This window comes from Anser brachyrhynchus (assembly GCF_964034855.1).
Source record: "Anser brachyrhynchus genome assembly, chromosome: 1".
Taxonomy (NCBI): Eukaryota; Metazoa; Chordata; class Aves; order Anseriformes; family Anatidae; genus Anser; species Anser brachyrhynchus.
Genome location: NC_137694.1, coordinates 75,707,166 through 75,732,656, shown reverse-complemented (window position 1 = coordinate 75,732,656; position 25,491 = coordinate 75,707,166). Strand labels below are relative to the sequence as shown.

The 25,491-nt window shown below is 36.3% G+C and overlaps 1 protein-coding gene across 6 annotated transcripts in view; it reads left to right on the top strand.

The window, feature by feature from the left end:
• Positions 1-25,048, top strand: part of BMAL2 (basic helix-loop-helix ARNT like 2) — a 41,294-nt gene extending 16,246 nt beyond the window's left edge. For 4 of the 6 annotated variants that reach the window (XM_080582260.1, XM_080582262.1, XM_080582257.1 and 1 more), the window contains 12 exons: positions 2,054-2,133; positions 2,802-2,894; positions 4,880-4,997; positions 5,864-6,007; positions 7,670-7,910; positions 8,899-9,005; positions 9,590-9,740; positions 10,956-11,011; positions 11,781-11,889; positions 19,999-20,086; positions 21,199-21,307; positions 22,470-25,048. In XM_080582260.1, coding sequence (XP_080438386.1) covers positions 2,054-2,133; positions 2,802-2,894; positions 4,880-4,997; positions 5,864-6,007; positions 7,670-7,910; positions 8,899-9,005; positions 9,590-9,740; positions 10,956-11,011; positions 11,781-11,889; positions 19,999-20,086; positions 21,199-21,307; positions 22,470-22,603 — 1,430 coding nt within the window. In that variant the 3' untranslated portion in view covers positions 22,604-25,048. The remainder of the gene's footprint in view (positions 1-2,053; positions 2,134-2,801; positions 2,895-4,879; positions 4,998-5,863; positions 6,008-7,669; positions 7,911-8,898; positions 9,006-9,589; positions 9,741-10,955; positions 11,012-11,780; positions 11,890-19,998; positions 20,087-21,198; positions 21,308-22,469) is intronic. The other 2 variants (XM_080582258.1, XM_080582259.1) reach the window with 2 other exon arrangements.
• The last annotated feature ends 443 nt before the right edge of the window (positions 25,049-25,491 follow it).

Below are 25,491 nucleotides of genomic sequence, written 5' to 3'. Positions count from 1 at the left end.
TTTTTCTGCTATAGTAAGCAGTACTTCAGTGTCTGATACCTTGTTAGCTAAGGCTATACCTTTTCAAAATTATAGAAAAATCAAGCAATTCCATCTTCTGTTATTTTCTAACCCTCAAATTAAATGTTCTGCTGTCTCTCAACTTTCCATCATACTTTCTTTAACAGTAATACCTGTGGTGCTATACTAACATCAGTAGCTGTACTGCTAGTGAGAAGAAAAGGGTCTTCAAACTAATGTTTGTTACTGCAGAGTTTGTGATTGCATCAGCCCTTTGTATTGGAATTTCCTGTTTAATTATTGACTTTGTAATGTACAACGTCATTGAAAAAGACCGTTTTTAAAAAATAACTAATTTCTGGGAAGACTTCAAGTTGAAAACCAAGTCACTTATGAAATATTGAATACTTCCAATGAGTTGTTTGTCTAGCATGACATCAGAAAAAAGGTCTTCTCAACAACGGGAAACCATGCTAATCCTTACCTAAAGAAACTGATCTAAGTAGTTGCACTAATAGGGAGCACAGAGAACTTACTTCAGTGATCAGTTTCATCTTGTACAGTGTAGTTTTATAAAACAATAACTATTTGCATAAAACTAAAGAAAAAATGAAATTTGAATGTGATCATATTTCTTCTTTTTGTTTCTTTGGCTTGCAAGGACAGTAGTCAAAAGAAACATTGCAAGACATACTTTAATATGGCTGATTACATTTAAGTCTAAAACACCACAAAATTTTATAGAGTGCTAGGAAAAAGACTTATTAAATGCTTATGTCCCCAGCCATATAACAAAGTAAATGTGGATTTCATTGAGTGGTTTTGTGTATGTGCCAGAGTCAAACCAGGATATATTCTTTCATCTCTTTTTGCTATTCTTGCTTTGTTCACGGGTTTTCTTTCTCCCCTAAGAAAAATTAACATCCAAATACAAGTTGCTTATTGCTTGGTCTATCAGCAGCATGCAAAATTTTGTTGTTGTTTTTTTTTGGCAACACTGTTTCAGAATAATAATTTGGTCAACTGTAAGCAAAGATTAAAGACTCTGTGCCTTGCCAAAAATTTGATTATGGATAAACGCATCTGATAAGAACCTCTTTAGTTGTTAGTCAAAGCAATGTATGAAATTAATTATGTGACTATCATGACAGTTATGGACTCAGAATAATTTAGGTTGGAAGGAATTTCTGGAAGTCCTCCGGTCTAAGTAGGCTGAGAATTGTGCATAAAGAAATAATGTCACAGATTAGCGGGGTAGTAATTGCACTTAGAGTTTAAGCAAGCATCAACATCTTGACAATGAAATGAGAAATCTTAAGCTCAAACAGTGTTATTTTAACAATGGTTTAGGAAAACTGGACTTTATCTGCCGTAGTTGTCATGTGTATCTTCAAAACAAATGCTTTAAGACAATGAGAGATACTACATGGAAGTACAGCAAATGCTGAAATTCGTTGGCAAGTTCAACTGCTATATACCTCAAAAAATACCTAGAAAAAATGTGAAAATACTTGTAATGGCTAAGGAGGATTTTAGTGTGTTTGCCATGGATGATAGAACAGTAATATGTTGTGAGTCAAACATATAATACCTATTCAGTGTAACTACACAGAATGATTTTTTGGATGGCTGGATATAGAGTACTAATGAAGCCTTATTCATGCCAAAAGGCAATTGATAACATAGGAATTACTCAGATTCAGCAGATATTAAGGGCTCTGTAATAGGTCTACAAAATATTTCTAGGTAATGCAGAGCTCATAATACCCTTTCTGTAGCAGTATACTAAAGATATCTGATCAGAAGCTTCCTTATTTTCTGCTAAATAAAAGGCAAGGAAGTAACTGGTGGTATGCCCGTATTCAGTATCAGTGTATGTTTAAGAGGTTTGTTTGGTTCTTTTTTAAAAAAAAATCTTTTATAAATTTTTATTCAGCTGTTGTGATTGAAAAGAGAATTTACAAATTAAAAATTAAATATAACTATGTTAAAAATAAATCTAAAATATATCTTTTGATATTGTATACATATTTACAAATAAACTATTTTCCAGGTTCCACTAGCTCTTATACCGAAGTTCGATATAAACCTTCGTTTTTAAAGGATGATGAGCTCAGACAGTTAATCCTTAGGGTAAGTAGAAGGCAACTGTCAGTTAAATGTTGTCTTTATTAAAGCTTGCCATTAACTTTTTATTTTGGGAGAGCTGCCTTCCCCGTCTTTCTCTTCAAGCAAGTGCTTTGATGTAGTTGATGAGTTTTGGTTTGTAACCTCTGTACACTAAACAGGACTTTTCACTAAGATATACTCAGCATGTTTCACACATAAAATGTTTTTAATGCAGATATTGAAACTTGCATGCAAGTATATGGAATGCTTTTAATTATGCATAAATATACTTGCAGTTACTTGCTGTGCTTCAAGATGCAGAAATAATGCCTGAAAGAAAATCTTCCTGTTTTTGCATGTAGTCATACACCCACACCCTCTTACCCTTTCTCATTTGCAGCTATTTTCTCTTTTCCTTTGCTGCAATAACACAGTTTGGCAAGATTTGTAAGATGACTCCAAGTTAAGCTGTTTTGCAGCTGGCATTCTCTTTCCCAAAGCTGTGTTTAGGAAACTCTAGCTGTCTGCAGTGGAAGGTCTGATTTGGTCCTTGCAATCTTTCTAATTGCTTTTTGGTGTGATTTTTATTTAATAAAAACATTCACGTTTAAAAGTGTACCTCCTTGTAGTCATCAATATTCATTGTATATTTTAATTGTATGTTTTTTAAGACAGTATCTTTGTATTTTCAGGCAGCAGATGGATTCCTGTTTGTGGTTGGATGTAACAGAGGAAAAATTCTGTTTGTCTCAGAATCAGTTTGCAAAATACTAAATTATGATCAGGTGGTTATATTTGAGTTTCTTGGTTTGTTTTTACCTTGCATTTTCTTTTACTTAGAAATATTTAAGCTTTTACATTTTACTGTATTTTATTTTTAAAAGAGTCCTTTTGTATCATTTCTTGGAATGTTGTTGGTAACAACAAAGTAAAACTGAATTTCCTGGAATAAGTATTTGTAAGTGTGGTCAGTGTTTGTGACCTGAGCAATAGCACTGGATTTCAATTGATTGTACTTAAGAGAACTGCTAGTCTAAACGAAAAGGATATTTTGAAGATGTCCTAATTTTATCCCCATTTTTTTGTTGAATGATTAAGTGATTTTTTGTTGTTCTAGCCTGAGGAAAATTGGTTGTTCAGCAGCATGCGTTAATTAAAGCTCTCCTTGGTGTAGTGCCTTTAGGCTCAGATGCACCATATATCACCTCACCCACAGTAACCATCCATGTTATATAATCTTAACTTGTAGGAAACAGTGTGAGTTAGCTTAACCTGTAGAATAGGCTACATATTTTGTAGAATAGGCTCATACGAATAGGCTCATACTTTGTATGAGGTGACATTTAACATCATAAGGAATTACTGCAGATAATAAAAGCATGATAACTTGTTCATGTTTCTATGACTCCCATTCCAAAAACAGGCTAAAACAATTAGTGCTTCCATCTGTCTACTTCTGTAATTTAGAAACTATTTGTGCTACATTTGCTTTGATTAAAGGAGGAAGGTCAACCAATCTGAATTCTGTTTTATATATTTTCTTTAAACAGAACTATGTCTTATTTAAATTAAAGTTAAATGAATCATTTTATTTTGTAACAAGCATAAAGCAGATTTTTTTGAGAACCTCTATACTGAACTTGCTCAAAAGTACAATTTGGAGTCTCTCACGTTAATCATACCTGCCTCCAAACCCATAAGATCTTCAATGTTCCAGCCAAAGTGGTTTAGAGAATTTAACTGTCTTAAGTCCTGGATTTATTTGCTTATCTAGGAACCGCTCTGGTTATGAATCCCATCCTGCAGCATAGTCTGTTCGTTAAACCTATATATTTTGACAGGGCTGCTATTAGCCTTTCTCAGGGGCACTCATCGTTTTCGCTTTTCATTAGGGTTAGATGGGGACTGGGTAAATGAAAGAGGCTGAATCCTGCTTTCTTTGAAGATTTTCATTAAATGTATTTCTGGTTGTAGTTTATTAGAGAGGTGCTCCTGTTTTATGCAGTGATCATGTAGCAAGTGGCCAGGGTCCAAAGTGAGTTGCAGTTTGAGTCTGGAATATGATTATCAACAAAGCTCCTTTCTACCCTTTGATTTGACCTGCTGTGGTGAAGGTAGGCCATCAAAAAAACAAAGCTTGCCCACTTCTGTGAGAATTCCTTCCTGTTCCAAGAGAAGGTAGCAGTGCCTACACTAGTGCAGCAGACAAGCTTTGGATGAGCAGACTGAGCGGGTTGAAAGGATCCCAGCTAGAGAGATCACTGTGAATATCCACTAGCAAGGAGTGCTGAAGTGAGCTGAGCCATTTGCAGCTTCCAGACAGCTCCTGGCTTAGCAATGCTGTTCTGTCCATCTAAATGAGAGCTCAGTCATTAGGTATCATGAATTTTTCTTTTCCCTTCCATAACCAAAATAATCTGTGAGGGGAGTTGTTTTGCACATAACCTTCTTTGGCTTCAGGATCAGAAGTTCAGAAGTTGTGTTAAGTAAATAAAACATATATATATATATACATATGTTTTATAGCACTTACTCTTTGTTAATATGCAACTAGTATTTTTCAAAGGGAAGTTACAAATTTTTTTTGCTACCCCATTTATATAAAAAATAATATTAAACAATGGAAAGATAATGCAGATTGAAATACAGAACTTTAGAAAAACTGTGATATTTTAAAGTTTTTTTTAAGTAACATAGAATGTGGTTTTTCTGAGGTGTTAAATGTGTTCAGTGACCTAAAACAGTGGGGTTCTTTTTTTTTTTTTAATAGGCCAGTTTAATTGGACAAAGTTTGTTTGATTACTTGCATCCGAAAGATGTTGCCAAAGTGAAGGAGCAACTTTCATCTTCAGATGTCTCTCCCAGAGAAAAGCTTGTAGATGGCAAAAGTAAGTCATGTGAATGTACTCAGATTTCTTTTTTTAAGAGATGTTAATAAAATTGAGTTCTTATGCAGGACATATTCATGTGTTCATATGTGCAATAAGTTCTGTTCTTATGCAGGACATATTCACATGCTTATATATGCATGGATGTACAAACTTGAAATACGGTTTCTATGAACCAGACATTTGAATGCTTATCTGCTCCATAGAATGCGCTTAGAGTTTAAAAACTAACCCAGAAAAGAACTTTATATAATAAGAGGGATTTAAATTTGTGTTGTTAAACATTTACCAAGTTGTCGTCTGACATTCTTCCTACCAGGCATACTACTTTTTTTTCTTGTATTTGATAGGTCTTGTCAATACAAAAGACCTGATGTAGTCGAACATGGGATAAAATACTTCAATATCAAGAATCCCTGTCTTCTCTGAAAATGCTAAGTGTCGATCCTAATTTAACCAAATCTTATTTTGTTTACAGTTATTTCTAATATGGAAAGCATTATGTACTCTGCAGCTAATAACTATTTTATAGCTGACTTTTATAAGCATTTTCACACTTCTTCTATGTACCAAATAGAAGTCAAAAGTTTATAAAGTGTATTTATTAAAATATAATTCAAAATGTCATGTATGGCTTAAGTTTAATTTGGTAGTTCTTTTTGATTTTGGAATGTGTGTGACAGCCACGTTTTCTCTGCCTTGTTTAAGTTATTAGACCTTTTTCATTTTTAATTGTCAGGACAAAAATTAGGCAACTGAACAGTAAGGAGAATGTACTAGAAACAGAAATGAAGATTAGGCCTTGGACTCAACAGTTTTATTGCTGAATTTATTTTTTTTTAACTACTTTACTAAATCTTTATAAGCTGGCTTGCAAGTACACACAGATTTTCAAGCTGGACCAGCTCGACTGAATTCTGGCGCTCGACGTTCCTTCTTCTGTCGGATAAAATGTAGTAGGACCACAGTCAAAGAAGAGAAGGAGTGCTTGCCCAACCCAAAGAAGAAAGGTATTCAAACAGTGTAGCTGAAGTGGGGGCTTTGTCTTGAAATTTGGTATATTTAAGTTCCAAGTCAGTAGCATGACCCTTGTAGTTATCACAAAGTAGCTGTAGTGAAGTGTAAATATGTACTGAAGACACATCTTGAAAAACGGTCTAATTGTACTCTTTCTCCTCCCTGTTCACTCCTGAAAAGAGGGAGGGAGGAAGGAACCTCAGTTTCAGTGCCTGTTTAGGAGCACACACTCTGTTGTAGTCAAATTTTAAAGTTTCAGGGAAATTTTTGAAAGCACTGGAGCAGATCAGAAGAATGAAACTAAGTAACATGTGTCTTGAAGATAACTGTATGAATCAGGCCTGCAAAATCTACTGTTTTGGAGGGAAAAAAAAGCAAGTAAAAACTTTTTTATCTGATTTACATTTTGTGTTGTGTGTACTTACAAAGTATGGGTTTTCCGTTTTTGGTTTTTAATGGTGAAGTTAATTTATCAACGTATTCCATTTACTTTTTTTCCAATAATTTTAATCTAGTTTATAGTTTCAGTTTAGTTTTGGTATGCCTGTGCAGCAAGTATATTCTTGTCAAGTTTCCAGTGAATGAATCTTTTTTTTAAAAAAACGTAATTTCCAGCTTTTGTTTAATACCTTGGCATTGATTTTTGCAAAAGTGTGCAGAAATTATTTGATCCTGAATAAATCTTCCTCCTTTTTTATTTCAATAACCTGTTACCGTTGAGACAGAATATACAAGAATAAATTTAAAAATAGGTCTGTCATTGTAAGTAAATGGAATTCCATCTCCCTTGATGTGCCAACTAATATGATAAGACTATTTAACATATAAATGCTTCTTCAGGAAAGCACTATTCAGGGAGATCACATTGTAAATCTGATAAACTGACAATCACAGCAGAATAAATACCTCAGTTTTTCATTTTACAGTGGTAATTGATGTTTTCCATACTTGATAGAGTTAATGCAGTCAAATCTATGTAAATCATAATTTGGTAAGAATACAGTTATTAAGAATATTTTGGCAATTTGTTTTAAAGATAGTTACTGCAGCACATGGTATGTTATATCTATGCATTGATGCAAATTAGGCTATTTACATATTATATAAGCAGTGTATGCTGTAACTTAAGTCTCTTTTGATATTTTTGTTCCCAGAAAAATTGAGGAATTCGGAAGCCTTATATAAATAGAAAGTAAGCTGGGTTGTTTTGTGTTGTAATCTTGGTTGATTCTTTTAGTAGCTGCAGTAAAACTATGTTAAGATCATAGTGTTCATATAAGATAAATTGATTTGGAAGCTACAGAATGCTGCCATGGGTTATTTTAATTTACAATATATAAGAAACAATATAAAGAAAAAGTGATCTGTGAGTTACTAGACTGTTTTTTTTTTTTTCCTGTGAGACTGTTTGCACTGTCAACACCTATAATTTATCTTACTAAATCTTATATAGGGCTAGAAGTGCTCTATCCAGGTAAGCCAAAATTAAGTAGTATGAAATTAATTCAAAAGTACTCTGTAAAATTATGTATAGCCTTTTACAGTTGTTGTAGGTAAACATAAAATATGACTGCTGGTATTACGGTGAAAGGAATAAACAACAACAACAAAAAACATTTTGAACTGTAACTGCTGATTTTATTTCTTTTTATTAGATCACAGGAAATACTGTACCATTCACTGTACTGGGTACATGAAGAACTGGCCTCCTAGCGAGGTGGGAGTAGAAGAGGAAAATGATGTAGAAAAGGACAGTAGTAACTTTAACTGTCTTGTTGCAATTGGGAGGTTACACCCTTACATTGTTCCACAAAAGAGTGGAGAGATAAAAGTCAAAGCAACAGAATTTGTTACACGATTTGCCATGGATGGAAAATTTGTTTACGTAGATCAGCGGTAAGCATTTTCTTCTGTAGTAAAGAGAAAATCAAAATGACACAACTGGAGTGGTTTTCTAATCTTTTCTGTGAGAAAGACACATGATGTTTCAAGCAGGATAGAATTTCTAGATTTCGTACACTGGAAGAGCTTTCTCCTGAATCAATGACTTTCTTTTTGGACTTTCTTTTTGTTAAACATAATGTAGCAAAAAAGTGTACCGCTCTGTAGGAAAAGGTAGGCTAGAAAGATGAAAATACATAATAAAATACACTCGTGTATTTATTTGTAAAGAAAAATCTCAAGTTAGAGCTTCGTATCTCTATATATGACTTTTATTTGTTTATAAGTTGCACTGACAGAGAAAAAAGTAATAAGCACTTCACCAAAATTACTGCATGTTAAAATCTTAATATTTGGAACAAATACATTATATTTAAATGAGTTACCAAATTATTTAATTTGAAGTGAAAGCCAAGTTCCTATTTTCTGAACTTCTTTAAAAAGGACTTTTGTCAGTAATACAGACTGAATTTCATTAATGCCACTGGAAGATTTTTATTGCTTTCAGTCATCTTTCATCTAAAAGTATTAGTTCAAACCTATTCCTTAACATGGCGAAGCAAAATTTAGCTATTTTTTAATGACTCATTATGGGGGTTCAGTACTCTGGCTAATTGGAAGAGCTAATAGTGATTTATACTCTGTGTGCATTTAAATTGTGCATACACATGGTTTGCATGTTTAAACACTGTTATTTTGTCTTTCTATTGCCATTCATTGCAAAATCTTGGTATCCTGTATTATTCATTGCAAACAGATCCAAGGTAAACTGCAGTTAATATTTCCTGTTGGTTTAGAGCTATTCTAGTGCTGTATCTTTTCCCAAACATGAACACGAGCATCTATTTCTTTAAATATTCATTTTCTGCTTTATCTGATACTGAAGAAACCAAGCTTTGCAATTGTTTGAATGTACTGCAAATCATGTTTTTATTTCTAACAGTGCAACAGCAATTTTAGGGTATCTGCCACAAGAGCTTCTAGGAACTTCTTGTTACGAGTACTGCCATCAAGATGATCACAATCATCTAGCTGAAAAACATAAAGAAGGTACAAAATGATTGGTCCTCCCAGGCTGTGTACGACTACATGTAATTGCTATGTGAAAACAGTACAAATCAAAAAATCAGAAGCTGGGAATTAATAAAGTTAAACAATCTTAGCATTGTCCCTTTCTACATCTACATGAAGACATGCCCACATAAAGTGTGTAAGAAAAACAGGGAGAAACTTCTGTTGTCTTGGATCTTGGTGCAGTGCTTTAATTGCAAGGGAATAACATTAATGCTTCTTTCAACCTTCCGCTTCAATTCTTCTTTGTTAGAAAGAGGAATAAGTCCTGGAGAGCAAATGTGACTAATCAGTTAAATAAAGACACCAGTTATTAAAGTTCACCAAGTCTCCCTGCTAGTGGTTTGCAGAAACTTAGTACATGGGCTCATGTTTAAGATGAATAGCATTGTTAAAAATGTAGTTTGATTTCAGTAAGGTGTCTGTCCTGTCAATTTTATGGCATTTGATTTGTATTTCTGATTGTCAAAAACATTTCAGCTTTATGATATCACAGACCATTTTTTTTAGCTTAACTCTGTCCTCCAGAGTATTAGTGATCATAATTCTCCTTTCTTATTTAGTGTTGCAGAATAAAGAAAAAGTATTTACAAATTCCTACAAATTTAGAGCAAAAGATGGGACATTTGTTACTTTAAAGAGTCAGTGGTTTAGTTTCATGAATCCATGGACCAAAGAACTGGAGTACATTGTATCAAACAACACTGTAGTATTGTAAGTAATTTGTTATATGAATTCCCTATGTTAATTTTTGTCTTATTTGCAGCTAGCATTGATAGAAAGCAACCTGTTCAAGAAGCAGAACAAGACTAGAAAATATCAGCAGTGCACGAAGAGTTTGAGTAATCTGGAAAAACATTTTGCATTTACCAGTTGATTTTGATTTCAGGCTTAGGTCGTGGATTTAACTATGAAAAATGTGCGATTTACTAGTGGAAAAACAGGAAAGAGTTTATTAAAGGAAGAGAGGAAAGATCTTTAAAGATAATAGATATGAAAAAATGGAGGTGTGAAGTTACTTCTACTTTTCTTCCTGAGCTTTGTAAGACTACATGTGTTGGTGGGGCTAATTTTAAGTGCTGCCCTACCTGCCATGTGTCAGAATATGGAGAAGCATAACTGATAGATAGTAGAAATGCAAGGCAGGACAAGAAGATACTGTCCAAATTGATTGCAAGGGAAGAGCCTATGAGACAGTAAATGAACTGTTGGAGTGTGTGATTAGTTCTTCTTCTGTTACTTTTTTGTTCACTGAGCCTTGCAATGGAGTTGTATTTGGATTGTTCAATAGATACCGAGGTTCTTTGCCAATTACTGGGTTTTTGAGAGGGGGAAGACAGTGATTCTATTTCTGTTAGACCAAGTTGTCAAGGGAGCCTTTTACCCATTTTGTAATTAGTTCATGTCTTAAGTCAACATTGTCCGCCTATTTTGTCTGTCTTTTTTCCTCAAAAAGACAGTGAAGCGAAGTTAAAGCAGCATGTGCTGCCCAACAGCCAAAGGCCACTTCTGCCTGCCTTGGAGATCAAGACATCCGAAGCTGTCTGGAGGAGGGGAAAGTAGGCAGCAGCTGTAGGCAGACAGTAGCCACTGGCCTGTCCTAGTAGCAGTTGTTTATTCTTAACTGCTCTCCGACCTAGGAGTAAAACGAGCAGCCTTGTTCTCTTGGCACAGAACAGACAAATAAATTGACTGTTCTTTTTTATTTGGGGAATAAGTGGAAATGAGTATTTCTCTCAGTGCCTCATAACTATCAAGTAGTATAAAGGTTGAACATTGAAACATGTAAGGAATATCTCATTTTATCACTAGCTTGAGGATATTAGTTTTCCTATGTAAAGTATTGATTGAAATCAAACACAAATACACTGGATTTTGCCATTGAAAATGTTGCTGATTTTTGTGTTTTCTTTTTTATTTAAATCTCAGAGGTCACAATGAGTCTGCTGAAGAACAGGTACCCTATGCTTCCCAGCCTGCAGAAGGCAAGTGTCTCTTCTTACAGTTACCATAGGTGTATCTTCTGATGGATCATTAATGTTTTAGGTTTATTGAATCCAGGATTTTTTTTAAGGCTAAGCTGTTTTGCAAGGGAGATTTTTTTTAAAGTATTTCTAGTGACAATTTCTAGCTATCTAGCTACTTGCAGCATCCTAATTCATGTAGTTCAGATGAATGTGATGAGAAGGGCTTGCAGCATCTCTTTTCCCACTAGAAATTTCTACTATAGCTAGGTTTTTTTGATAGAATATCATGTTTCTGTCACGGTCTTTTCTTGTTTGTTTTTTTTCTTTTCTCCAGTTTTCTGCAGAAATACAATTGCAATGACTTTACTTACATAATAAAGGGTGATGAATATTTTGTTAACAGTTCTGTGCTATGCACATACTCTGATCTCTGAGGTTTTCTTTTACCTTACTAGAAAGTTTTCTTTAACAGCATGTTTGTGAAAATCCAACTTTTTTTCCTTATGCTTTTTGCATTGACTGAGACGAGAAATGGTAATAATTAAAGCTAGTAACTTCATTTCTGAAGTTCAGCAGTATTGACATTTATATTATTCAGTTATCTTTATATTTCAAATAAGACTTGTAACATCCCCCAGGAGGTTAGTATTTTAAGGAATTTCATTTCTGAAAAAAGGGAACAAAAACTGCTTTAAAGTGAATCCTCGAGGTGATTGTTCCATGCTATGTAATAAAACGTCTACAAACTTTAGATTTTATTCTAATTTATTTTATTTTTTAACTGTAGATGCTGTTAAACAATCTTTAGTGAGTGTACCTGGAATGTCCTCTGGAACGGTTCTTGGTGCTGGCAGTATAGGAACCGAAATTGCAAATGAAATATTAGAATTGCAAAGGTAATAAGCACTTAACATCATATGTTAGGATTTTAATTAAAGATGGAGAAGAGGCATATGTGATTATGTGGGGACTGTTCAAGTTTCATTTTTAATATATGTATTAAATTATTTTTTTATTCAGCAATGGTATTATGAGGTACCAATTATAACCTAATGTAGGTCTCACGCATGGCAGTACACATCACTGGCCTTGATAAATAGTTTTGTTTTGGGCATGCAATTTCCTTTGTTAATGGAAGAATTATATAACTATGACTTCAAAAGTATTACTATGATGCTTTTTCACTTGAGATTGAAATGAGTAGATACTCCATTAGGGAATGGAAAATTAGTTGTCTGTGAGTAGCATTTATATTTTTCCAATGGTGTGCCAGCAGAGACTTCTTTGAAACAGTAACCAGTGGAGTGCTTTCATAGCCTGTCTTGTCCCTTTCCTAATTGTCCTGCAGGTCGGCTAAAGTGATAGCTCAGTAGCTCCCCAGTACCCAGCTGTACATTTAAAAAAGCATGACTGCATCATTCCAAATGGGAATCCATGCAACATTTATGCTGTTAAAGACTGACCCTTTTAAAATTAACTAGTTTTAGTAGATTTGTAGCATAGCCAGTGAATTACAAAGGAAGAAACATAATTTTAATGTGAAGATGTCCTTCTGTGTTTTTTGTATTGGGCATCCACAGTGGTGCCTGACTTGCTTATAGAGAGGTTATTACTCTATTTCAGTTTGCACCATATCAGCATTTGTTGTTTAAGAACATTTTTAAAAAGTCTCTGAGGCTAATTCCAGGATTTGGGGATTCACAAGCACAGAAAAAGTCTGTTTTTTATTACAACTCCTTTGGGAGTCAAGGCTTCGTCAGAAGCTCCAACCACTTTTAAGATCAAACATAGCATACGGTACTATCATCTCACAGGACAGGACAAGTCATCTGACTTAGCTTTGGCTAATGAAGCGATCTCTTAGACTTTAAATCTTTAACTTCCAGTTTCAAGTAAAGAAATGCAAACGAATTGTTCATGTCTACAGAGCAGTGTGTTCCAAGGATCCTTGTAATTCTTTCCAGTGACGCTTTTGCAACAGTACCTGAAGGACCATAGTAATATTAAATCGTCCAGTAGGAGATACACCAATTTTGGAAACAATGGTAGATGTGTAAGGAATAGTTTAATATGCCATAGCATAGTCAGCTTCTGTTATTTCATTAGCAGATGTCTGACTCCTCAGCTCATCTGTGAGGATATTATGAGAGGCAATGTCAAAAAATTTATCAATATCAAAGTAGCATCCACTACTAAATGCCTCAGTCCACCAAGCTAGTCACTTTATTGTAAAAGGTTATCATATTGGTTAAGCATGATTTCCTCTTCATAAATCCATGCTGAATTCCAGGATTACAGATTATCTCCACATAACATGGTTGTCTTCTCAGCTGTCTCTTCATCAGAACACAATAAAAACCATGGCCAGAGCCTAAGAATGGTGAGTCATGGTGGTAGATGTTTCTTACTCTGTTTCCCGTATTTTGGAGTCACTTTCCGACAATGAAGTCATATCCCTTTATTAGAATAGTCAAATTGAACAGGGACTCATTCCTTTTGAATGAAAGGAAGAAAGGAAAAAATGATTCCGTAGTGATAGGAGGAAAGGACTGCTATTTAAAAATAAAAAAATAAAAAATCCACCTCCAGCATGTTGACAGGTTGCTGGGATTATCTGTAAAGGAAGAGGAAAAGCACTGGCAACAAAAGCAACAAAATTGGGATGTTACACTTTGGTAATACCATTTTTAATGTTCTCTCATCAATACCACCTATAAATGGAAAGTGTTATTTTTATCAACTTTTCTGAAGACCAGAGTAAGCTGGTGGAAGTTCTCATCTCTGATGATGAACACCCAGGCATGAGACAAGAGCTTAACTTGATACCCCTTCTAGGAGATTGTCAGGTCAATGTTACGTTCTTGATTGAGATCACTTGACATTTGCTGAAAGGTATGTGATCATACATGTCATCAGCTTAAGAAAACCAGTTTATTAAGCGGATGAAAAACAAATTGCTGGATGAGGAAAGAATGAATGCATTCCTGTGAGTTTTCTTTGAAGCTACCCCTTGAAAGTTTTGGTATCTGTGATTTTAAGAACCATAAGCAATACTCTTCATAATGCTACAGGAACACAATTTCAGGTGCAGTATCTTCCTAAGCAGCAGAGGAAAATTTTGTGAGCTTTTTATGAAGATCAAGCCAACTCGCTACTCTTCTGTGACAGTTCTTAGAGTTCAGCAGGTCGTAAGGGAGCAAAATTTTCATCTTAGAAAACAGAAGAATTCATCATAACAGAAAGAATTGTGGAATTTGGAGAAGAGTGTGATATTAAATTAATCTCCCCAGTTCGGAGGAGGTTATTTTTGTAAGAGGTTTTTCTTTTTTTATGGATATTTAAATGGAATTCTGCTGTGGAGTTGAGGCACATACGAATTAAGGCCTCTTTAGGGATGTTTCAGGGGAATATTTATTACTTCACATCCTTCCTCATCCCAAAAGAAGAACAACTGTTCCTAGTCCCCTACAGACCTTACAGAAATTGAGTTTATTTATCAAAAAGTTATATATTAACACTGCTATAATTTTCTGTCATTCTGTCTGCCTATCATAAGCTTGAAGCTCTTAATGATGCTAATCTCCCTATCTATCAAAGATTCATTTTGTAGATGTCTTGTTTCATCATGTAAGTAAAGTACGGCTTGACTCCTTAATGGAACAGCAGTTTAATGCAACAGGACATTTACCCCTCTTTGTCTGACTTATCAAAACATCTTTTCATCAAGATCTAGTCACAGTGTTAGGCCAGACTTGCTTCTCATTTGAAAAGTGCAACTGCTACGAGAAATTAAAACAAACTGTGCAAGTTCTAGGTTCAAATAACTTCTTAGAAAAATATTTTTGAAAGTACTGGCAGCAACAACCACATGCCTTACGAAGTTGTATTAGATAGTCTTATTCTTCAAGTCATTGATTGACCTTTGTTTTTCTCATTTACATGCACATCTTGAACACTGGTTAGAACAGGAAATAGTGTTATATTGTTTTCCTTGGGAACAACCATACTACTTCTCAACTAATAATCTCATTATCAATAATCTAATTAACCTCTAATCTAATTAACCTCTAATTAATAATCTAATTAATCTCATTATTTATAATCTAATAAACTAATAAACTAGTAATCTCATTGGGATCAGTGTTGACAAGCAGACTTGTCTTATTAACAATTGGCTTTGAGACTGGTGCAATCGGCAGAACTTTGAGTTTGTTGGTCATGGGAAGGTCTACATGACATCGCGGCTGCTGGCACCAGATGGGATGCGCCTCTCTCAGAGGGGGGAAAAGGATTTTTGCCCAGGAGTTAGTGGAGCTGATAGATAGGGCTTTAAACTAGAGTCGAAGGGGGAAAAGGATAAAACCAGGCCTGCCGGTGATAAGCTAAAGGATGGCGCACTAGAATCAGAGGGACTGTGTGCTAGTGAGGTCCTTCGGTCTGTTCCACAAGGTGCTGTGTGCAATGAGGAGTATTTGAAGTGATACTACACAAACGCACGCAGTATGAGGAATAAAATGGAGGAGCTAGAAGTCTTGGCCTGTTCCCACAGCTATGACATCATCGGCATAAGCGAAACCTGGTGGGATGAGTCCTGTGACTGGTGTGTCGCAATAGGTGGTTACAGGCTCCTCAGGAGGGACAGGCAGGGCAGACAAGGTGGGGGGGTGGCGATGCACATGAAGGAGGGGCTGGACTGTGTGGAACTTGAAGTTGGCGATGGCAAAGTTGAGAGCCTCTGGGTAAGGATTAAGGAACGAACAAATAAAGGGGATGTCGTTGTGGGAATCTATTACAGACCACCTGGCCAGGATGACACTGCCGATGAATTATTTTTTGAGGAACTTAGAGATACCTCGAGATCAACTGCCCTTGTCCTTATGGGGGACTTCAACTTGCCAGATATCAACTGGGATTACCACATGGCCAACACGAGCAGGTCCAGGAGGTTCCTAAAGCACCTCGATGATAACTTCTTGGTGCAGGTGCTAAGGGAGCCAACTAGGAAAGGTGCCCTCCTAGATCTGTTGCTGGAGAACAGAGAGGGTCTTGTGGGGGACATGGTAATTGGTGGCCATCTTGGTCATAGTGACCATGAAGCGGTTGAGTTTAAAATTTTTGGTGACAGAAGGAAAACTGCCACCAAAACTCCAGCCCTGGATATGGGGAAAGCAGACTTCAGGCTGCTCAGGAAACTATTTAGCAAGGTCCCCTGGGAAACTGCTTTTCAAAGTGTTGACGTCCACCAGTGCTGGTCAGTCTTTAAGCACTGCCTCCTAAAAGCACAGGATCAGGCAGTTCCAAAATATCGGAAGTCAAGCAGGTGGGACAGAAGGCCATCCTGGCTGGCCAGAGATCTTCTGCTGGAGCTTAGGCAGAAAAAGAAGGTGTACGACTGCTGGAAGCAGTGTCAGACAATGTGGAAGGAATACAGGGGCGCTGTTCGTGTTTGTAGGGAGAAAATCTGTATGACCAAAGCCCAATTAGAGTTGAAGCTGGCCAGGTCTGTGGGAGACAATAAAAAGTTTTTTTTTTTAGATATGTGAACAGAAAAAGGAGGACCAAAGAAATCATAGGTCCGCTACTTGATGGAGAAGATCACCTCACAGACAAGGACATAGGCAAAGCAGAGATGTTTAATACCTTCTTTGCCTCCATCTTCAACCCTGATGATAGGCTTCAGGACCCCAGGTGCCCTGAGCTGGAGGACCGTGATGGTGGAAATGATAAACTCCCAACCTACCCTGAACGTGTGCGGGATTTGCTGCTCCACCTGGATCCATGCAAGTCCATGGGTCTGGATGGGATTCATCCCAGGGTGCTTAGAGAGCTGGCTGATGTCATTGCAGGACCTCTCTCAGTTATTTTTCAACAGTCTTGGGAATCTGGAGAGGTCCCAGCAAACTGCAAGCTGGCAAATGTTGTGCCAATTTCCAAGAAGGGCAAGAAAGAAGACCCTGGCAATTACAGACCTGTCAGTCTCATGTCAGTGCCTGGTAAAATTATGGAGAAGATTATCCTTGAAGTTATTGAAGTGCACCTGGGGGACAATGCAGTCATTGGTCCCAGCCAACATGGGTTCACAAGGGATAGGTCCTGTTTGACTAACTTGATTTCCTTTTATGATAAGATCACCCATGAAGGTGATAAGATTTCCCATGAAGGGAAAACAGCTGATGTGATCTCTTTGGATTTCAGTAAAGCTTTTGACACAGTTTCCCATAGGATCCTACTGGACAAAATGTCCAGCATACAGCTAAACAAAAACATCATACGATGGGTGAGCAATTGGCTGATAGGCAGGGCTTAAAGGGTTATAGTAAACGGGGCCGCATCAGGCTGGCGGACGGTCGCTAGTGGGGTCCCCCAAGGTTCCATTTTAGGGCCAGTCCTCTTCAATGTTTTTATAAACTATTTGGATGTAGGACTAGGAGGTGTTTTGAGCAAATTTGCTGATGACACTAAACTTGGAGGAGTTGTTGGCTCTGTTGAGGGTGGAAAGGCCTTGCAGAGAGATCTGGACAAATTAGAGAGCTGGGCAATCACCAGCCACATGAAGTTTAATGAGCAAGTGCTGGGTCCTGCACCTGGGACAGGGCAACCCTGGCTATAGCCAGTACATATACGTACTGTACGTATAGCTGTACGTATACGTACAGACTCAGTGATGAGACGCTGGAGAGCAGCCCCGGAGAGAGGGATCTGGGGGTTGTGGTTGACAGCAAACTGAATATGAGCCAACAGTGTACCCTGGCAGCCAGGAGGGCCAACCGTATCCTGGGGTGCATCAAGCACGGCATCGCTAGTCAGTCGAGGGAAGGGATTGTTCGGCTCTACTCTGCACCGGTGCGGCCTCACCTCGAGTACTGTGTGCAGTTCTGGGCACCACAGTACAAAAAGGATGTAAAACTGTTGGAGAGTGTCCAGAGGAGGGTGACGAAGATGGTGAAGGACCTAGAGGGGAAGACATATGAGGAGCGGCTGAGGTCACTGGGCCTGTTCAGCCTGGAAAGGAGGAGGCTGAGGGGAAACCTCATCACGGTCTACAGCTTCTTCATGAGGGGGGGTGGAGGGGCAGGCACCGATCTATTCTCTTTAGTGACCAGCAATAGGACCCGCGGGAATGGTGTCAAGCTGTGACTGGGGAGGTTCAGGCTGGATATCAGGAAGAGGTTCTTCACTGAGAGGGTTGTCGTGCGCTGGAACAGGCTCCCCAGAGAAGCAGTCACTGCACCAAGCCTGTCAGAGTTTAAGAAGCATTTGGAGTGTGCACTTAGTCACATGGTCTGAATTTTTGGGTAGACCTGTGTGGAGGCAGGAGCTGGACTTCATGATCCTTGTGGGTCCCTTCCAACTCGGGATATTTTATGATTCTATAATAGACAGAATGTGAGAATATTCTGAGAGCAAAAATATTTTGCTTGCCAGCTCAATCAACTGCAGTGCTTGGAACCCTTGTAATCTCAAGCAGGCATGTCTATTTCAGTGATCTTAGTTGTCCATGGACACTGGAAATTGCAAATAAACCTACGCTGAACAGTTATGAAAAGAAGCCAACTGTGGAAAGGAGCAGTTGCACTGTGTGACTGGGATCTTTGGCACTGCATTTATCCTGCAGTCCTGTATCTTGGAGTGGGATAGGGAGGAACTAGTTTTTAAAGTCTGTAAGAGGAAAAGGCTTTCACACATACAAATGGTCGTTGAAGGGTCATCAGTAAGTACTGAGTGTTTCTGTAGATGTCTGAACGTAATTGCTTGAAGCCAGATGTAGTTCAATTTCCCAAAATAGTTGCAGAAAAATAGTGCTATATTTTTTTTCCAGCTGGAGAGTAGAACTTCATGCTATTTCTTCATTTTTTCTTATATGAGTTCAGGTTACTATCTTCCACATGCTGAGGCAGTGAAAATTAGACAAAAGAGTGGCCAACAAAAGTTAACACCAGCACTTTTTCATCAAATACTTCTGTGTTTAGACACAATCCAATAGAATGCCTGTATTTAATATTTCCTGAATTTCCTCTCATTTTTTAATATCAGTAAGACAGATGACTTTCAAGCTGTGCATCAGGCATCAGTAAATTTTAACAAAAAATTCAGGGCTATGGCCACACTTCTACTAATGAGCATATCTGAATCAGTTTAACATGTGAGGAATGATCATTTCAGTTACAGCAGTACTAAAATCTATTCGGTCTGGAATTTGTCCCAGCTTTTAGAGATGACAGTACTGCTTGCCAAATTGTACGTTGGACATTGGAATGTAGGGAACTAATAAATATTCTGTGCAAGTAACTAGACTTACTTAAGGCTGTTGATTCATCCATATCCTGTCTTTCCTGCCGTACCACATTTTGGATCTGAGGAAGTGGTGGAAACTGAAGTATCCAGAGTGCTCCACTTCCATAGTCTTGTCCTTTGCGAGTCAGGAAGAGAGGGGGGGAAATGTGAGTAAGCTGTCCAAAGGGCCCTGGTATGACATTTTCACTGTTAGTTTCATATCCAGCATGTTTAGTGAGGGAGGATGAGCAGGATCTCAAATAATTTTGGTAACAAACTAAGTGTTCTTTATTTTTGGTTGGAGTTTAATGAAAATAGGAAAAGACAGGTATCTACAATAATAGTAGAGGGAGTATTAGAAAGGTGTATTGTTAGTTTAGCAGAACTTCCCGATGTTGTCCATATTACGTATGTACTTCAAATGCACCTATTTGTACCAGTGTGCCTAATTCTGAAACATTTGACTCTCTGCTCTGTCACTGCTGCTGATTGAAGAGAAAAATAAGTGTGCTCAAGTAATAATGACCTATGGGCTTTACTGATCTCTTCTGTTCTTTGCGTTATCGATAGAAGAGCAAGAGAACTTAGAATCTTCAGGAGAATTTAAGCCAACTTTATCTCAGATTAGCTGGCTCATACTTCATCACTGGGGAGATCTGTTGGGTTCTGCAACAGGCTGTTTTTCATGATCAATGTGACTTGGTAAATCAATTATACATATACAATTTTAGGTTGCATTCTTCACCACCTGGGGAGTTAAGTCCATCACATCTCTTGAGAAAGTCACCTTCTCCAGCTTTAACTGTAAACTGCAGCAATGTGAGTATATCCCTGCCTGTAAAAATAAATAAATAAATAAATAAAAGGTTACCAGCAGATAGCTCATGTCCTAACAACCTCATGTCTTTTGTTTGTCCAAACAAAGCCTATGTTTGAGCCATATTACTCTGGCTGGCGTTTGTGTGAGAGAATGTGTAAGGTATTGCCAACTACCTGGCAGCTATGAAAGTCTTTTTAAGACATGACAGCAGCAGAAGTTCCAACCTAATTTACTGGGACATCAGTTCCAGCCTTAAGAGGACATTCCCTGAGGCTGAGAGAACTGCAGTCTCTACTCAGTTATTAGGTTCTTTGCTGAAGCTATACAATATGCTAAATAAGATGAGTGTGATTCAGGTGGTAAGGATTCTTCTGAACTTGGTATTGCATTAAAACTGTTGCTAAGCAGCCATCTCAGTGTAAAAGTGTTTCTACCTGCTTGACTTCAGTTTGACAACCTAAATAAAATATCGGTTCTTGCTTTCTCTCAAACATTTTTTCCTCTACTTTATATATTTTGCTGGTATGTCTGCAGTAGGATGACTTCTATCTCTGTTGTTGCTAGCCTAGTTTTCACAAGTGCAAAAGGTAATTTAAAACTACTTAGATTTTTATCGTGATTGTAACAAGATGCAAAATAATAATAGAAGAGATACAATTTCATAATTCCTATAGTTTAATGCATCTCTAACATAGGAGGTATGAGGATTTTTATCATTTAACAAGAATGTGTTGCTATTAACTACTGTAGATGATGTCAATAGGAATTTGTAGTTTATGTTACTATATGTGGAGAGCGTGTACCAGCACATTTTGTTGTGCTGGATTTATTTGCTGAATACTGAATTAGACACTTAGTAGTGCAGATGTCATCACAGTGAAATAGTCTTGACAGATGTGTAAGTATCACCTTTTATTTAAGCAAAGTCCAGTGCTATGTGAACTTTAAAAAAATAATAATAAAACACAGTAGATCTTCTTTGATACACATTTTTCATTAACTCTTATCTAGTTCTTAATGCTTTTACGGCAATTTATAATGTTCCAGTAATGTAATAATTGTGACTAAGTTTAGAATTTAATTCTGTCCTTCTACTATTTTGTTCTTTTAGGTGCCAAATAAGGAGTTGATTCAGTTATGTCCTTCAGAAGCAGAAGTTCTACAGAATTCGGAACAAAATCAGGGTGCTATTCCATTTCCTAGTAATGAACCTCTCCTCAGTAAGATTTATTTCTCTTATGGGTATTTGGGGACTGAGGGAAAGACATTTATAATAAAATTTGTATTTTTGGAGTGCACCAGTATACAACCATGGATAAATTGTAAAGTTTCAAGAGTTTTGTCAGCATTTGTCTTAAGATGAGGGAACTCTTAAAAGAGATGTGTTGTCACTGGAATATGAACAGCAAAATCAGTTGTTCATTCTCATGACAAAAATAACATCCTGCAATACAAGTTTACCATTATGTTCTTGCATTCCACCATTTTAATTAGGTACTCAGAGTTTTTTTCTGCAGAAGAAAGAGATAGGTAAGGATAAGTATTGTAGTGCAATATAAAGGATTTGGTTGTAACTTGTGAACTACTGTTCTTATTGTACTTTATGTCTTTCTTAACTACAAACTGTGAAGAGTCACATAAAAACAGCTGACAAAAATGTTTCAGAACTTTTTCTTCCCCTCCTTCAAGAATGCAGTAAGCCAGAAGTTTGGATATAGGATTCCTTGGCTCTGGAAGAGGAGAATGCTGTTGTATTAATTTTAACATTAAAGGCAAAGTGCTGTTAAAGTCATGTTTATGCTTATCCTGTACCTCTGCTCTTAGAAGTTTTTCCATCTCCCTCTTTTATGATCAGTTACTAGAGCTTAATTTATAACCTATAGCTGTCTTCCAGTTGAGCTAGGATCCTCAAAAAAGAATTTGTAAAAACTTTTTTTCAAGATAGGCAAGGAAACATTTTTCACTGATACTTCAGCTAAAACTTTCTTACATTTGTTAAAGGCAAGGGTACAGAGTTGATTTCTGGAGCTAACACATAGTAACTCATGAGGTTTCAGGAGTTCATCCGGCATAGTACATCAGATGAAAATTTGGGCATATCGTTGTGTTCCCCACTAAGGTGACAATAACTAGGAAGCAGCTTTCTAGTTTGGAGGCATGAACTTCACTGCATGGATACAAGGTTTATTAGCTAGCAGTTGACTGGTCTGCAAATAGCCCTTATTTCTATCATTTTTACTTTTTTATTTTTTAACATTTGCATGTAAATATTTCCCTCATCTTTTAAAAAAAGAAGTGTCATTTAAAAACAAATCTGTTTTGAAAGTTACCATATTATTCATGCTTTATACTGCATACATAAATATTTTAACAATTTTATAGGTGGTAATTCTCAGCTGGACTTCGCAATATGTGAAAATGATGACACTGCTGTGACTGCTCTTATGAATTACTTGGAGGCTGATGGAGGACTTGGAGATCCAGCTGAACTCAGTGATATACAATGGGCTCTCTAGTTTAGCTTTTTTTGAAATAAGGAGGAGTTTTAAATCCTTAATGCACAACAACCATACATCCTCAGTACTGTATTATGACTTTTTTATTGTTGCATTTGAATTCATACATACTATCAATATATTTTTAAAGACTGAAGCCTTGTTCACAGAGAGACGGTTTCTGCTGCAACTATGGAAAAATGCAGTATTTTTTTTTATGATGTGGAACCTTGAAGTTTTAATACCGAACTATCTGTAACTGGAATGCTTAAAACACAGCTATATTTTTTCTAAGAAGCTTTAACCAAAAGGTACTGTACAATGTACAGAAATATTTTTTCTTAGATTTAACACTTTTATTTATTTTTTGTTTCAAACAAGAGAATATTGATTATCTGTGTTACTTTCTCTAGAACCTAGTCTACTTACAGAATCTAAAAATATTTATAACTATTAAATTTCATTAAAATGATAATATGCACACACTACAGTTGTAAAATAAGGTTTTGTAATTCTTAAGTGATGCAGTTTGTGATTCCTTGCTTTTTCAGAAGTGCAGTTTTTGTAGTCAAAAGTGAAAATGCAGCATACAATTCTGCGAGCAAGGATTAGACCATCATACCAATTGGAAGAAAAAGTTGTGAGAAAAATAATTTCAATCATCTGCCAGTACACAAACACGATAGGAGTATGAGGAAAGAGAAACAAAATCTTTGCTACTTTGTATTATTCATAAAGTATTATTAGAGGGGCAATGCATGGAACCTAAGAAAAGTAATGCTATAACTGTAATAAAGCACTTTGGTCTCATCACAAATTATTTGCTAACTAGAGAATTTTGGATAGATTGTCTTAGTTCCAGAATGAGGATAGCATTGTTAAAATTCTGTAGAATCTTTTATAGTATCTATGTTTTGGAGAGATTAGGTGATTTCATATGTCTTGAGTCTGTGACTTTTTAAAATACGTGTGTAATATAGTGCTGTCTGTAAGTAAACGCTATATAGAATGATCTTCTTCTGAGGAACAGCTTTTCCAAGACCTGTATACCAGTTACAGCAGATTACTCAAGAACATGGCGTTAAATAGGTTGCTTTAAAACAATATAGCATTAATATATAAAGTGGATCTTTTTCTTTCTGATATTAAAGGTATAGATAAATGTGTGTATGACTTATATATCATAAAAGCATAGATTTTTTTTAATTAATTCATGTAATGAAAGGAAAACCTTTGAAGATGTTTGATATATGTGCATCTTTTATTAATACAAACATTAAAACTTGACCACAGGTACCGCCATAAGCACTCTTACATTTGTTTGAACTGTAAAGATGAGCAATAGGCAGCCCGTTTCAGATTTTACAAAGGCAGAAGTGTGAACAAAAGATAACTTTTCGAAGTAGCCGCCAGATGTCATGCTTCTACTGTTGGATGACTACCCTTTCATGAATGAATACAAAATTTTGTCATACATTGACTTGTTGTGCTTTGACAGAGCAGCTTTATATCTTATAGATATGGATTGTTTCAGAAATGATGAATTTTTGGTGAGATCTTGTACAAGTTTTCTAGAGTGACTTGTTGGATTTATTTTGTTTTTCGGTCTGTAGATATTTTGCACTGAACTTGCATGTCATTTCCTGCATTCACAGTTTTTTAAAGACGTGGGGCCAAAATTACTTGTTGTTTGGCTTTATTGGAATAAACTGTTCTGTTTCTTCACAGAAAATGAATTTGGGACTATATCATAAAGCAAAGTGAATAAACAAGCATTTAAAGTGAATAAACGAGCATTTTCTAAAAATCAATCGAATTGTACAACTGTAAAATAAGAATTGCAATTTTTGCCATTGTGAAATGTATTTTCCCTTTTCTATGTTTTTGACCATTAAGGTAAAAATCAATTATAAATAAAATAAGAAGTACTGTGGCTAGCACCAGAGAAATAAGTAAATACATGACTTAATATTGCACAGACTCTTTACAACATGGTTTATTTTTTATTCTTGATTAGTTTGAAAATAGTGTAGATGTTGTTATTGAAGGAGCATAATACTTATATAACAAGATCTATATAACCTTCCAGAGTTAAACCACTGGTTTGGATTCTTACTGCATTTTCCTAAAAATATTAATAAGAATAATTAAAAAAATGTAACAGTCATTTGCAGTCAGTGATCAATATTGTATGTCTCAATTCATTTTTAGATTTTCCCTTTAATGTTTGCAAAATTTTCTGGTTTAAAGAAGTCGTAGAACAAAAAGTGTCATTTGAAAATATTTATGATGAATAAAGAGGTGAAATTTTTATGTACTTTTGAATACAGTTGAGGTAGTTATGTGCTTATTTCTCTTTGTACAACAATACAATTCTAGTAAGATAAGGACAGATTTTTTTGAGTTGGTACAGGTTATTGGAAGATGTGATGAAATCAGGTTAATAAAATGTTATTTTTATGCACAGCTGTTAGTCTGCACATAATTCTATCTGCTCATTGAATTTAAACATAAAGTACTTGTGCTTTCAGATCCCAGGCTCATTCTCTAAATACTTAAATGGGGAGTTTGAACTAATGTGGATTCTGGTAGCTCAAGTCCCTAGCGAGGGTCACTTTTTTCATTTACTTGCAAGCACCATAGGCTGAAATCGGTCATTTCACTGGTTGCTGACTGTAGTGTGTTCCTATTTGTGATCCAAGCTGAAATGAAGAATATACTCGTGTGGAAGTGATGCTGCTTTTCCTCAAAGCCTGACTTTGGCCTGACTTTGGCCTCTTTCACTTAGTCTTTTGCTTCTTTTTTGTAGCCTGACATACACCATGTAAGTTCACAAAATGTCCTGAAATTCCAGGAAGTAATCATCAGCTGGAAAGCGTTGTGCCACTTGGGATTTCTCTGAAGATAAT